The sequence below is a fragment of the Rhineura floridana genome, chromosome 1 (genome assembly GCF_030035675.1).
Source record: "Rhineura floridana isolate rRhiFlo1 chromosome 1, rRhiFlo1.hap2, whole genome shotgun sequence".
Taxonomy (NCBI): domain Eukaryota; kingdom Metazoa; phylum Chordata; class Lepidosauria; order Squamata; family Rhineuridae; genus Rhineura; species Rhineura floridana.
The window spans coordinates 39,278,386-39,294,384 of NC_084480.1; the positions used below are offsets into that span (position 1 = coordinate 39,278,386).

General features: G+C 41.4%; 1 protein-coding gene across 6 annotated transcripts in view; it reads right to left on the bottom strand.

The window, feature by feature from the left end:
• ERCC8 (ERCC excision repair 8, CSA ubiquitin ligase complex subunit) overlaps positions 1 to 15,999 on the bottom strand; it is an 88,756-nt gene that overhangs the window by 40,448 nt on the left and 32,309 nt on the right. For all 6 annotated transcript variants that reach the window (XM_061618763.1, XM_061618743.1, XM_061618733.1 and 3 more), the window contains 3 exons: positions 14,430 to 14,496; positions 6,578 to 6,681; positions 4,744 to 4,868 (listed from right to left, as the gene is read on the bottom strand). In XM_061618763.1, coding sequence (XP_061474747.1) covers positions 4,744 to 4,868; positions 6,578 to 6,681; positions 14,430 to 14,496 — 296 coding nt within the window. The remainder of the gene's footprint in view (positions 1 to 4,743; positions 4,869 to 6,577; positions 6,682 to 14,429; positions 14,497 to 15,999) is intronic.

The following is a 15,999-nucleotide window of genomic DNA, read 5'->3' on the forward strand; positions in this document are numbered from 1 at the left end:
CAGATATAGCCAATCAGTTTAAAAGCTGCCATGAACAATTATATTCTTCGGATGGGCCGCTTGAACAGGATATAAAGCAATTTTGAAGGAAAATTAATCTACCCCAACTGGAACAAAATGATATCAGTCTCCTTCAGAATTCCATGTCTTTAGCTGGACTGTCACAATCTGTAACAAATCTCAAAAATAATAAAACTCCAGGGGTAGATGGATTCACCGTGGAGTATTATAAAACTTTTAGGAATGAATAAGAAATGCATTTTCTAGAAAACCTAAACTGTATTATGCAAGAAAAGTCGTTTCCTAAAACATGGGAGGAAGCAAGCATAACTGTCATTCATAAACAAAATAAAGACCCAACCAATACAAAACCTTATCACCCACTTTTAAATCAAGATTTCAAAATATGGACTAACATATTACCAAAAAAATTAGATGGGTGGTGGGGAAATACATCTTGGAAGACCAAACAAGGCTTATCAAAGATCAGAAATTATTATCAAATATCAGGAAATTAATAACATAATTAATCATATTAATGTCAAAAAATCCATATAGTATATTTTTAGATGCAAAAAAAGCTTTTGACACCTGGAATGGGGCTTTTTCCAACAAGTGGTGGAAAAATTGATGGGCATGGGTGGAAATTTCTCAGAATGGATCAGATTAATATATACTAATCTGTCAGCTACAGTCTACGTAAATGGGGTGAAATTGGAATTGTTTATGATCAACTATAGAACCCGTCAGGGCTGCCCCCTTTTACCTCTTGTTTGCTTTATCTCTAGAGCCACTGGCTGAAGCAATTATATTGTCAACTATGATTAATGGTGTTAAAATAAGCAGGGAAGAATGCAGAATTAGCATATATACATGGCTAATCCTGAAAAGAACTTTGATCTTTTATTTATATTGGAACAATTTAGCAGAGTATCTGGGTATAAACTAAACTTTAAAAAATCAGAGTGGTTGGGATTTAACCTAGATAAGAATACAAAGGACAAAACTGCAGAACAGCATTGTATACCTTGGAAAAGTATACCGATCTGGTATCTCAGAGTATGATAACAACAAACTTAGAGGAACAAGTAAAATACAACCACCATAAACTTATGTAAGAAGTCAACTTCATGGCTAGGTAACATAGAAACCTTAAAAAATGGCAATATTGCCCCAAATCCTATTTTTGGTTTTTAAACATTCCATTGTTGGTACCATCAAGCCTGCTAGTAAAGTGGCAAAAGTTGTTAACTAACTTTCTTTGGAATGGAAAGAAGACCAAGGTTTCAGAAAAAAAATATTCAAATGTCTAGATGATGGAGGGCTGGCATTCCTGACCATCCAGAATACTTTGAGGCAGCTACGGTCATGCATATAAAATTTTGGTATCAAACGGACAAAATGCTATTGTTTGAACAACAGGGGGTAACTGTTGATATGAAGGACATGCTTTGATACCAGAAGAGGAATGATTTTTTATTAATTAATTAATTAGATTTATATCCCATCTTTTCCCAGTAGGAGCCCAGGGTGGCAAACAAAAGCATTAAAAACAGACTTTAAAATATATTAAAACAAAGCATCTTTAAAAACATTTAACAAAGCTTTAAAAACATTTAACAAAGGTTTAAAAACATTTCTTTTTTTAAAAAGTTAAAAATATATTAAAAAGCAATTCCAATGCAGATGTAGACTGGGATAAGGTCTCTGCTTAAAAGGCTTGTTGAAAGAGGAAGGTCTTCAGTAGGTGCCGAAAAGACAACAGAGATGATGCCTGTCTAATATTTAAGGGGAGGGAATTCCACAGGGTAGGTGCTACTACACTAAAGGTCCGTTTCCTATGTTGTGCAGAACGGACCTCTTGATAAGACTGTATCTTCAGGAGGCCCTCACCTGCAGAGTGCAGTGATCGACTAGGTATATAAGGGATAAGACAGTCTTTCAGGTATTCTGGTCCCAAGCTGTATAGGGCTTTGTACACATGATAAAGAAAGGATTAATCATAATCCCTGTGTAAAAACCTTTTTTACCATCTGGAGTAAATATAAAAGGAAGATTAGCCCTGGCCTATCACTATGTACAGCAATTTATCATAATGGTGTATTGGATGATATGACATATTTGGGAAACTTACCACTTTGGGAACAGCATAAAATGACAGAGATAAGAAAACTAGTGCATAATGAAAGATTTAAAACGTATGAAGACATAGGCAATTTGATGGAACAGCATCGCCCCTCATACTTCCAGTATCTCCAATTTAAAAAGATTATGATTAGTATAATGGCTAAGTATGGCCCATTATGAGAATGGCAAAATATATTAATACAGGAGGAACTATTCAGACCCATGAGTAGAACATATAAGATAATAATGAAATTACACAAATTATCAAATACATACAGAATTAAATGGGAAAGAAATTGGGGCCACACTATCCCTTTAGGTGCGTGGAAATGAATGTAGAAAACTCTGAAATGAACAATAAATATTACATTAAAAGAAAATTTCTACAAGGTGGCACTTGAGTCCTGGAGATTAAACCGAATATATCTAACGAGCAACAACTTATGTTGGAGGTGTAAATCCCTGCATGCCAATATGTTACATATAATTTGGTCTTCCTCAAAAGTAATGCCTTTTTGGGTTAAAGTATTAGCTGAAAAAAGAGTTAGAACAGGATACAACCTGACCCTTTAACTGTGTTCATGGGATACATCTAAGATCAAGTCATAAAGAAAGATAGATAAATGGTCACCTATCTGTTAACAATAGCTAGAATCACAATCATTTCACAATGGAAAAAAATGAGCCCTCCACCAGTAGAGGATTGGATAGTAAAATTATGGGAGCATATATCAATGTTAAAACTAACATATATTGTAAGAGAGGGTTTTCAAAAGGATAACCATTTCATAGAGAGATGGGTACCACTAGTGATGTACTGGTCAAATAAAGTGCAAGAACAAAAAGAAATGCAAACAATGCTGAGGACTGGAAAGTAGCAAATGTAACACTAATCTTTAAAAAGGATTTAAGGGGGGGATCCCAAAAATGATAGACCAGCTAGCTTAATATGTATCCCAGGAAAACTGGTAGAAAGATAAAGATAAAACAACCAAGCGTGCAGAAGAGCAAGCCTTGCTGAAGCAGAACCAGCGTGGCTTCAGCAAGGGTAAATCCTGTCTCATGGAGGTGATCCAATGGACACAGATGGAGGTGATCCAATAGACACAGTGGACTTGGCCTTTCAAAAAGCTTTTAACAAGGTATCTCACCAAAGTCTCCCGAGTAAGCTTATCAGTCATGGAAGAAGAGGAGAGGTTCTCTTGTGGATCAGGAATTGATTAAGTAGAAGCAAGCAGAGAGTGGGAATAAATGGACAGTTCTCCCAACGAAGGGCTGTAGAAAGTGGAGTCCCCCAAGGATCGGTATTGGGATCTGTGCTTTTAAACTTATTCATAAACGATCTAGAGCTAGGGTTGAGAACTGAGATGGCCAAGTTCGCTGATGATACTAAAGTGTTCAGGTGTGTTAAAACAAAAAAGGAATTGTGAACAGCTGCAAAAGGACCTCTCCAAACCGAGTGACTGGGCAGTTAAATGGCAAATGTGATTCAATGTAAAAAAAGGTATGCATATTGGAGCAAAAAATCTTAATTCCACATATACTTTCATAGGGTCTGAGTTGGCAGTGACTGACCACGAATGAGACCTTGGGCTCAATGAAGATGTCAACCCAGCATGCAGCAGCTGTGAAAAAGACAAATTCCATGCTAGGGATCATTAGGGAAGGTATTGAAAATAAAACTGCCGATATCATAATGCTGTTATATAAACCCATGGAATGATTGTATTTGGAATACTGTGTACAGTTCTGGACACCTCACCTCAAAAAGGGTATTGTAGAGCTGGAAAAGGTTGAGGAAAGGGAAACCAACATGATCAAGAGGATGGAGTGACTCCCCTATGAGGAAAGGTTGCAGCATTTGGGGCTTTTTAGTTTAGAGAAAAGGCAAATAAGAAGTGACAAAAGAGAAGTGAATAAAATTATGTATGACATGGAGAAAGTGGATAGAGAAAAGTTTTTCTCCCTCTCTCATAACACTAGAATATGTGGACATCCAATGAAGCTGAATGTTGGATGATTCAGGACAGACAAAAGAAAGTACTTCCTCACACAGCACATAGTTAAACTATGGAATTCGCTCCCACAAGAGGCAGTGATGGCCACCAACCTGTATGGCTTCAAAAGAGGATTACACAAATTAATGGAGGATAATTGCTATCAATTGCTACTAGCCATGATGGCTATGCTCTGCATCCATAGGCAGAGGTAGTATGCTTCCAAATACCAGTTGCTGGAAACCGCAGGAGGGGAGAGAGCTCTTTGTATTTAAGTTGTGCTTGCAGACTTCCCAATGGTTGACCATTGTGAGAACAGGATGCTGGACTAGATGAGCCATTGGCCTGATCCAGCACTCTCTTCTTATGTTTTTATGTAACAGCTTCATGAATAGCTGAATCCAAACATTTCAAAAAATCACATGTTAACTCCTTGTTAAGAATATATTCATTTAAATAAAGGAAGATTTCTAAACTAGTAGACTACTGGATAATCAGTAACATGAATGCCACAATCCTGAACAACTTGCTGATAGTTATAGAATTAAGTTTGTTCTGTATTGGTCATAGACAATAACATTCCAAATTGCAAAAACTACAGCAGCAGCAACAAACATACCAATGTATTCTCTCCGCTGGAACTGTTCCAGAGTCTTATGCGGTCATCTGTACCAAATGTCAGAAGGTGAAGTCCATCACTTGTAAAGCACAAGCCATTAACTCTTCCATTGTGGGCAGTTTTTGCTGTCAAGAAAATATGAATAATTCTAGATACCACAGAGTTTAATACAGCAAAATATAATATTCAATAAAGCAAAATATCATTGCTGCATTGTGAATGTAATTGCCATGTTTGAGCAAAAAAAATGGTACAACAGTGTATTCTATTATATGGCAATGGTTGCTGCCAAGAGCAAAACTAAATACTTAAGTGCTGTGACATTTAAGAACTTGATTTCTTGACAAAATTCAAAATTTATCCAAAAGATATAAAAAAAATCTAACTATAAAAAGTCACAACAATTGGAAGTCAGAACACCATTCTCTAGGAAAGCAAATTAACCCACAGGAGAGATTTGTGAATCACTTTGAGGGCAAAAATCACTCAGATCTGTGCTGAACTTGAAGCCACAATTAGTTCAGGGCTACTGGAGGTCCCTGGAGCACTGATGAATTAGACCTTTTGGGATCATTTTGTTACAGTGTAGGATATGGTGGACCAGATGCTTGCAGTATGAAGTGAATTATGAGCCCTCTCGATCACTGCCCATCATAGCTGATTAAATCCAGTAGGAGGGATTGACTGGATGGGTCCAGGGAACAATTAATATCTCATTGTGCCCACTGCCTTGAAAGACGCAGTGGTGTGGCCCTTGTTGAAGCAGATCCAGACATTTTAGAAACTATAATCCTGTCTCTAATATCTTTGGATCCAGACATTCTAGAAACTATAATCCTGTCTCTAATATTCCCTTCCTGGACAAGGTGATCCGAGGTGGTGGTTGCTGGCCAGCTGCAGGTATACCTGGAGGAAGCAGACTATCTAGATCCATTCCAGTCTGTTTCAGACTCAATTTAGTCCTGAAACAGCCTTGGGCACCCTGACTTAATACCTTTATCGGGAGAGATGGAGGAGTGTGATCCTGTTGGTTCTCCTTGATCTCTCAGCTGATTTTTACATGATGGCCCATGGTGCCCTGCTGAAGCAACTCAGGGGGGTGGGAATTGGGAGGCACTGTATTACAGTGGTTCCGCTCCTATTTGCAGGGTTGCTACCAGAAGATAGTACTAGGAGACTGTTGCTTGGCACTATGGGTTTTGAACTGTGGGGTCCTGGAAGGGTCCATTTAGTCTTCTATGTAACATCTATTTGAAACTACTGGGAGATGCTATCTGGGGATTTCGAGCATGGTGCCACTGCATATGCTGATGACATGCCGCTCTATTTGTTCATTTCATCAGAATCAGGAGAGGCTGTGAAGGTGTTGAAGCAGTGTTCACAGTTATTGTGTTCAGTGTAGAACTGACTGGGCAGAAATCCTATAGATTGTACTTATCAAGGTTAGCAGGCTAGATCAGAGTAGGTAACATGCATTGAGCAGAGATGTGCACCATGAGGATGGGTTTTTCTGTACAGGATATGGATTCATACTAAGATCCTGACAATCTTAGTTTTTGGGACGGGCAGTAGTTGGGGGAAATGAAAGGTCAAAAGCCACACTTAGTCCCATTCAAGTTCCATTGGTTTCAGTGGGGAAGTGTTAAACACATCCTTAATCGCCACATTTTAACTATGCTTGTCTGAATCATGCATTAACTTTCCAGTCATCATGATTGCAGAGGTTGAGTTTTAAAAAGTAGTATAAAATTCTGCACATAGTCCTCAGGGCTGAGCAATCTACCTATTCTGGCCTAGGTAACAATAATGGCCGCTTTTGATATTGAAGTATTACCTGTTTCACCAAATACTTCTGACTTTTTACCATTATGTTGATCAAGACTTATCAGACAAGCAGATGCTCTCCTTACATCCCACAATTTCACTCTGCTGTCAGCACTAAAAGAAAAACAACAACAGCCTGTATTGATTTATGGATAAGAGAAATGGCTTCTATACATTCCTACCTCACTCTGTCGCAGGGGCAAGTGATGACGTTATGATGGATTAGAAATGTTATGTTCACAGTAACATGGTTACTTTTATTAATGTGTACACAACTGGTTTTCCTATTCCGTTATTTTGAATGCAATGAGTTACTGTTTTTCAAGTGAAATTTCTAGCCATCTTATGTGCTTCATAAAAAAGAAAGTGAAGGAAGGGCTTATTTCCCCAAATTCCTGTGTATCTCATTATTGGCCTATTTTGAGCCGATGTTTAGTGCAATTCAGTCTGAATAAAAGAAAATATGCAGTGTAGCAAAAAAAACCAACCCTCCTTTGTTTGTGAAGTAAATATTTAACAATTGCTAATTATAAATATATTCACTAATACACAAAAAACCTTGCGGTTTAAGAATGTACCTATAGCCCACAGATATTTCTACCAAACTTTAAAAAGCAGGGAAATTGGGCAGCTATAGTGAATGCACCAGGGGAGCAGGAGACCTGAACTCCTCTCCGAGATATTGTACTGCCCTACAAAGTTGTCAAAATGCAAAGACAATTTGGGTTGGTCTTTCACAGTCCAATCCACTTGCTGTGTAGCTTGGAAGAATTTGGTAACATGTGCCTCTGAGGCTTTTAGAACACTGACAGTTGGTCCTTACTGAGCATGCCCCGCGTTATAATAGGCTTCCAGCCAAAATTTCTTAAATTAATTAAAAATCAACCAGGCATTTTTTAAACTTTTAAACTGCAGTAGATGAAGGTCAGAGTATGGGGCAAGGTCAGTATTAGGATTACAGGTACTCTGTGAACATGGCTGATTTTTAATTAATTTCAACAGATTATGAGAACTCGCAGAAAAAAGTCCAAAAGGGCTCTGAGTTTTTTTCTCTCTTTTTAGACTTTGAACTCTCGATTCTCTCTGACTGTTTTGTGTATCGCCATGAAAATTGAGAGGGTTGTTAAGCAAGCATTTCTGAGTTCAGAACTGTAAGTTTTGTAAGGTTTTGTTTTGAAATGAGCTTATGGGAAGCCTCAGAATGGCATGGGGGGATATTTTCCATTTAACATTGCGGAATGTGAAAAATCCCCGCTGACTATAGTATACAGCCACTCTCGTGGCTGTATAATATATATACTTCAATTTTGGACCTTAGTGCTCAACGCAACTTACAAAATTTAAAATGGTAGCCATAAAAACGAAAAAACTTTTCAAAACCCAGCAAATCATATCTATAACACACATATAAATCAAGTAAAATAGATCAATAATAACAGAAACTGCAAGAAATTAAACTGGAAAAAAAACTAAAAAGTTAATCTTTTGTTAACTTGTGCTCAGAGTACTAACTATAGAGTGTGCAAGGTAGAATGTCTATTCAGCACTCCACCTGGCATGCTGTATTGTCAGGCATCTCAGCTGCTGCTCTGTGACTGAACTTGATACCTGTGTTTCTGGTTCTCCTGGTTCTCATCGAGTTGACACAAAGTTAAGTCACAGGGCACAGAGGAAGACTCACTGGGGTGACTGAAAAACCAATACCACCACTACAAGAAACAGAAGAGCTGGCAGAATAACAGAAGAGGAAGGAGAAACAGTGGAGGCTGGTGGTCTGAAAGGGAGGTTGATGCTCACAAAATGCAAACTGGCTAGCAAGAGGGGGGAGGGAATGGAGAGAAGAAGGAAGGGCGATGTCCCCGCCCACTTTTGGTGTCACAGAATCATAGAATAGTAGAGTTGGAAGGGGCCTATAAGGTCATTAAGTCCAACCCCCTGCTCAGTGCAGGAATTGCTATCCAGCTGCCTCTTGAATGCCTCCTAAGAACATAACATAAGAACATAAACACTTTCAGTGTTTTACTTTGCCACCCTCCCTGAAAGAAATCCTATAGACATCTATGTGCATGTAAGGGGGGGAAGGAGAGAGAGCATATGTACTCTATGTATGTGTGGTCTGTGTGTTGGAAGCAGGGATGAAGGCAGGAGGAGAGATATGAATATGTGGTTAGTGTGTATTTTTGGTTTATGAGGGACAAATAAGAACATAAGAACATAAGAAGAGCCTGCTGGATCAGGCCAGTGGCCCATCTAGTCCAGCATCCTGTTCTCACAGTGGCCAACCAGGTGCCTGGGGGAAGCCCACAAGCAGGACCCGAGTGCAAGAACACTCTCCCCTCCTGAGGCTTCCAGCAACTGGTTTTCAGAAGCATGCTGCCTTTGACTAGGGTGGCAGAGCACAGCCATCACAGCTAGTAGCCATTGATAGCCCTGTCCTCCATGAATTTGTCTAATCTTCTTTTAAAGCCATCCAAGCTGGTGGCCATTACTGCATCTTGTGGGAGCAAATTCCATAGTTTAACTATGCGCTGAGTAAAGAAGTACTTCCTTTTGTCTGTCCTGAATCTTCCAACATTCAGCTTCTTTGAATGTCCACGAGTTCTAGTATTATGAGAGAGGGAGAAGAACTTTTCTCTATCCACTTTCTCAATGCCATGCATAATTTTATACACTTCTATCATGTCTCCTCTGACCCGCCTTTTCTCTAAACTAAAAAGCCCCAAATGCTGCAACCTTTCCTCGTAAGGGAGTCGCTCCATCCCCTTGATCATTCTGGTTGCCCTCTTCTGAACCTTTTCCAACTCTAGAATATCCTTTTTGAGATGAGGCGACCAGAACTGTACACAGTATTCCAAATGCGGCCGCACCATAGATTTATACAACGGCATTATGATGTCGGCTGTTTTATTTTCAATACCTTTCCTAATTATCGCTAGCATGGAATTTGCCTTTTTCACAGCTGCCGCACACTGGGTCGACATTTTCTTCGTGCTGTCCACTAAAACCCCAAGGTCTCTCTCCTGGTCAGTCGCCGCCAGTTCAGACCCCATGAGCGTATATGTGAAATTAAGATTTTTTGCTCCAATATGCATAATTTTACACTTGTTTATATTGAATTGCATTTGCCATTTTTCCACCCATTCACTCAGTTTGGAGAGATCTTTTTGGAGCTCTTCGCAATCCCTTTTTGTTTTAACAACCCTGAACAATTTAGTGTCGTCAGCAAACGTGGCCACTTCACTGCTCACTCCTAATTCTAGGTCATTAATGAACAAGTTGAAAAGTACAGGTCCCAATACCGATCCTTGAGGGACTCCACTTTCTACAGCCCTCCATTGGGAGAACTGTCCGTTTATTCCTACTCTCTGCTTTCTGCTTCTTAACCAATTCCTTATCCACAAGAGGACCTCTCCTCTTATTCCATGACTGCTAAGCTTCCTCAGAAGTCTTTGGTGAGGTACCTTGTCAAACGCTTTTTGAAAGTCTAACTACACTATGTCCACTGGATCACCTCTATCTATATGCTTGTTGACACTCTCAAAGAATTCTAATAGGTTACTGAGACAGGACTTTCCCTTGCAGAAGCCATGCTGGCTCTGCTTCAGCAAGGCTTGTTCTTCTATGTGCTTAGTTAATCTAGCTTTAATAATACTTTCTACCAGTTTTCCAGGGACAGAAGTTAAGCAAACTGGCCTGTAATTTCCGGGATCCCCTCTGGATCCCTTTTTGAAGATTGGCGTTACATTTGCCACTTTCCAGTCCTCAGGCACGGAGGAGGACCCGAGGGACAAGTTACATATTTTAGTTAGCAGATCAGCAATTTCACATTTGAGTTCTTTGAGAACTCTCGGGTGGATGCCATCCGGGCCTGGTGATTTGTCAGTTTTTATATTGTCCATTAAGCTTAGAACTTCCTCTCTCGTTACCACTATTTGTCTCAGTTCCTCAGAATCCCGTCCTGCAAATGTTAGTTCAGGTTCAGGGATCTGCCCTATATCTTCCACTGTGAAGACAGATGCAAAGAATTCATTTAGCTTCTCTGCAATCTCCTTATCGTTCTTTAGTACACCTTTGACTCCCTTATCATCCAAGGGTCCAATCGCCTCCCTAGATGGTCTCCTGCTTTGAATGTATTGATAGAATTTTTTGTTGTTGGTTTTTATGTTCTTAGCAATGTGCTCCTCAAATTCTTTTTTAGCATCCCTTATTGTCTTCTTGCATTTCTTTTGCCAGAGTTTGTGTTCTTTTTTATTTTCTTCATTCGGACAAGACTTCCATTTTCTGAAGGAAGACTTTTTGCCTCTAACAGCTTCCTTGACTTTGCTCGTTAACCATGCTGGCATCTTCTTGGCCCTGGCGGTACCTTTTCTGATCTGCGGTATGCACTCCCGTTGAGCTTCTAATATAGTGTTTTTAAACAACTTCCAAGCATTTACGAGTGATGTGACCCTCTGGACTTTGTTTTTCAGCTTTCTTTTTACCAATCCCCTCATTTTTGTGAAGTTTCCTCTTTTGAAGTCAAATGTGACCGTGTTGGATTTTCTTGGCAATTGGCCATTTACATGTATGTTTAATTTAATAGCACTGTGGTCACTGCTCCCAATCGGTTCAACAACACTTACATCTCGCACCAGGTCCTGGTCCCCACTGAGGATTAAGTCCAAGGTTGCCGTACCTCTGGTCAGTTCCATGACCAACTGGTCTAGGGAATAGTCATTTAGAATATCTAGAAACTTTGCTTCTTTGTCATGACTGGAACACATTTGTGGCCAGTCTATGTCCGGGTAGTTGAAGTCACCCATTACTACCACATTTCCTAGTTTGGATGCTTCCTCAATTTCATATCTCATCTCAAGGTCCCCCTGAGCATTTTGATCAGGGGGACGATAGATCGTTCCCAGTATTAAGTCCCTCCTGGGGCACCACCCACAACGATTCTGTGGAGGAGTCTGCCTCTTTTGGGGTTTCGAGCTTGCTGGATTCAATGCCTTCTTTCACGTATAGAGCGACTCCGCCACCAATACGTCCTTCCCTGTCCTTCCGATATAGTTTATATCCAGGGATAACCGTATCCCACTGGTTTTCTCCATTCCACCAGGTCTCCGTTATGCTCACTATATCAATGCTCTCCTCTAAGACCAAGCACTCCAGTTCTCCCATCTTGGTTCGGAGGCTCCTAGCATTAGCGTACAGGCACTTGTAAGCAGTGTCTCTCTTCAAGTATCTTTGGCACTTGTGGTTTGGCCTGTGGTAATTTTGCTCTTCTGAATTTATATCCTGTGCCCCTGCTCTCACAATGCCTACTTCTAGGCCTACCCCTTTTAAAATTTCATCATTTCTTTGGTTTTTATCCCAGGGGGGAGGTTTATTCCGAACCGGACCTTTCTCAGCTCCTGTCGGGTTTCCCCCCTCAGTCAGTTTAAAAGCTGCTCTGCTACCTTTTTAATTTTAAGTGCCAGCAGTCTGGTTCCATTCTGGTTCAAGTGGAGCCTGTCCCTTTTGTACAGGCCTGGCTTGTCCCAAAATGTTCCCCAGTGCCTAACAAATCTAAACCCTTCCACCCGACACCATCGTCTCATCCACGCATTGAGACTGCAAAGCTGGGCCTGTCTGGCTGGTCCTGCGCGTGGAACCGGTAGCATTTCAGAGAAAGCCACCTTGGAGGTCCTGGCTTTCAGCATCCTACCTAGCAACCTAAATTTTGCTTCCAGGACCTCACGGCTGCATTTCCCCATGTCGTTGGTGCCAATGTGCACCACGACCACTGACTCCTCCCCAGCACTGTCTACCAAACTATCTAAATGACGGGCGATATCCGCAACCTTCGCACCAGGCAGGCAAAACACCTTGCGGTCTACACGCCCATCACACACCCCACTGTCTATGTTCCTAATGATCGAATCACCCACTACAAGGATCCCTCCACCCCTGGAGATATATCCTCGGCACGAGAGGATAGCTGCTCATCCCCCAAGGAATGGGTCCCTTCTAAGGGATCGTTTCCCTCTTCCTCAGCTGGATGCTCTCCTTCCCCGAGACCATCGTTCTCCATGATAGCAGGAGAGCTATCATCGCTGGAGTGGGACACAGCTATAATGTCCCTGAAGGCCTCCTCCACACACCTCTCTGCCTCTCTCAGCTTTTCCAGGTCAGCCACCTTGGCCTCAAGGAAATGAAGTCGTTCCCGGAGAGCCAGGAGCTCATTGCACCGAGAGCACACCCATGACTGCTGTCCAACAGGCAGACAGTCGTACATGCTGCAGGCTGTGCAAAACACTGGAAAGCCCCCACACACCTGCTGGCTTCTTACCTGCATAGTTTTGTTTAAGGTTTAATACGTCAATAGGTTGGAGACTGTGGTTTAGTTGAGGTCAGGGAACAGAAGGGCAGTGTTGGAGAGTCCATCACCTCCCTAGGTAATTTTGGTTTTGGCCTTACCCACTGCTAGTATGTGGCCCCCAACCATTTTTTCTTGAGGGAACATGGCCCTCAACCCTGTACTCGTTTTGGAGCTTGGTGCTGTCAGTATGCTGATGACACACAGATCTCTGTCTCCATTCCACCTGAATCGGGAGAGGCTGTGAAGGTGTTGGACTAGTGTCTGGAGCAGTAAAGGGCTGGATGGGGGCCAAAAAACTGAGGCTAAATCCTGATAAGAGGGAGGAGCTGTGGGTGGGTGGTCCCCATGTTCATGAATTAGGAGTGTGATCTGTCCTGGGAGGAGTTGCACTCCTCCTCAAGAATAAGCTTTGTAGTCTGGGAGTAGCCCTGAATTCCAATCTGTCCATCAGGAAAGACCAAAGAGTGGCTAGAGTAAGTCTCTTCTCCACTGTACTTCTCTGGTTCTTCCTGGCTCATTTTGAAGCAAGTTTGTTTGTTTGTTTTAGTATCTTCTAGTTTGTTTTAGTATCTTCTAGTATATGTATGAGAGAGCCAGTGTGGCATAGTGGTTTGAGTGTTGGACTATGACCTGGGAGACCAGGGTTCGAATCCCCACACAGCCATGAAGCTCACTGAGTGACCCTAGGCCAGTCACTGCCTCTCAGCCTCAGGCATGGTAAACCATAATACCACTTACTATGAAACCCCTAAGTCGGGATCGACTTGAAGGGAGTCCATTTCCATTTCAGTATATGTATAACTTCTTTTGTCTAAAACACTAGTCAGAGCTGTGACTTCACTCATAGGCTAAAAACATTGAAAGGCTGATACAGGCTCATTTCTCTCAAAGCAGCTGGTTAAAATGGTGCTTGTAGAGGAGATAGGCACATGTGGATGAGTGTGTGTGTGGTCCCCAGAAGGCTCCCCAGGAGGGAATAAGGCCCTTGGACTGAAAAAGTTCTCTACCTGTGGTCTAGACAATTAATGTCATAGATAACAGCTGGACATCCAATGATCTGGTTGAGATGATCGTTCAAGGTTTTACAAACCATGGTTCATGAAGCTGAGAATAAGTATTTGGGCTGAGACTCCTCCGTCACCCCTCCCCTCCTTCTGTGAAGATTCTGGCTTGAATTAAGCAGAGTTCCCTGTTATGCCTGAACTGGGGAACACTGGCTTAATGTTTGTTAACAAACTGGGAAAATAAGATGGCATCATCATGGTTTATGATGTCTTGAACAATTGTCTGAACCAGTCTCTCTTCCTTTTACCTCTCTCATACAAGTGCAAATACTGCACACCCCAATCAAATAAAACTTGCTTTGTTTTACATTTCGGTGAAATACATACAAAACATGAGCTAAGAGAAACTCCCTATATTTCACCTTAAGGGTAAGAGATTCCCAAATGTAGAACAATTTTAAAAAATGGGTAACCCTCATTCTAATCATTATTACTTTATCATTGGTTCTCTCTTTTACCTTGCAGTTGCTAAAATATATTCATGACGTGGTGACCAAGATACTGCTAGAATTTCCTGTCTGTGACCTAAAAAATATGACGCCATAAGAATCCTTAGTAATATACAAGAGATTACTCATATACCAACAGCTCTGGCACAATCCTTCCCAAAAAGGGATTACCAAAAGGTCTGATTGAACACAGCCCTATTTCTCCATCATTGGTATACAAGAGGCACTGCACCAGAATGGGTTGTGGGGAACTGAAGACCTCTGCATGCCTTACATATTCCCATCTAGCCCTCCACTAAAAGGGTCCAAACAGAGAGGGAGACGGCTGGTTAGGTATACAGCAGAAGTCTCCTATTCTCTAGACCAGCCTTTCCCAACCAGTGTGCCTCCAGATGTTGTTGGACCACAACTCCCATTAGCCTCAGCTAGCATTGCCAATGGTCAGGGAAGATTGGAATTGTAGTCCAGCAGCAAAATCTGGAGGCACACTGGTTGGGAAAGGCTGCTCTAGACTCTATTCTCAAAGGCATGTCCTCCTGGCCACGGAACCAGTCACTGGAGCTATGCAGACAAGGCAGAGTGGGCCTCTGAGTTTCCCTATTGTGGGGGTCACATGCAGTCCCCCATCAACATCAACACGATGGCCACTCTTTTTAGCCCCCAGCTAAAGTCTGTTCTCCGATTTCAACCTGCCTCCCAGAGAGATGCTCCGCGTTCAGAGCAATGGACACACAGGCCCGCCAAGGCTTGAGTCCTGGAGCCTCGCAGCTGGCGGATGCTCCCACTGCCCCCCCATGGGAGGAAGGAAAGAGAAATGGTGGCAAGCCGCACCAGGGGAGCAATAACCTTTTACCTGCTTGTCGCCCTTCTCCATGGTCAACATAATCTGTTTTGGACACTTTCATAGAGTGGGGAGGGCAGCTTACCGGGCTTCCCTTGGTGAATTCTGACTTTTTATACTGTGTTTATGTATATGTTTATGGATATAGTCTATGTATTTTGCTTTGTACATTAATTTGATATTTTTTATTGTACCTTGTGTATTCTACTGTAAACTGCTTTGAGATCTTTTAGATAGTAAGCTGTCTATAAATGGAAATTAATAACAACAACAACAATAATAATAATAGACTGCCCTGGTGTGCCTGGGCATGTGTCCATGTATGCACACCAAGGGGAGAAACTGTTTTTTTATGCCCAGTGGGGCTTCCTCCATGTGGAGATGCTATGCTCACATGGAAAAGGATTTTGCCACATATTGATTTTAGATATGAAAATAAGACACAACTTTTTCTATGTGCTAAATGTGCCTTATTAATCAGAATTAATCAGAATATTAAGCTGCTTTATATTTAGACCATCTAGCTCAGTGCTGTTTGATCTGGCACTACAGTGGATGCAACCCTTGGGCTCCATCATCACCATGTTTATTGCTATGGTATTAATACTCAGTAATGAAAACTGAAGCTAATCCTCCAACTAATCCAGAACTAAACCATAGAAAGATTTACTAAAATGTACCAACTACTTAAACTGGTTTAGTCTGGTTAATTTTGCAGAACATGTAGGGTCACTTTCA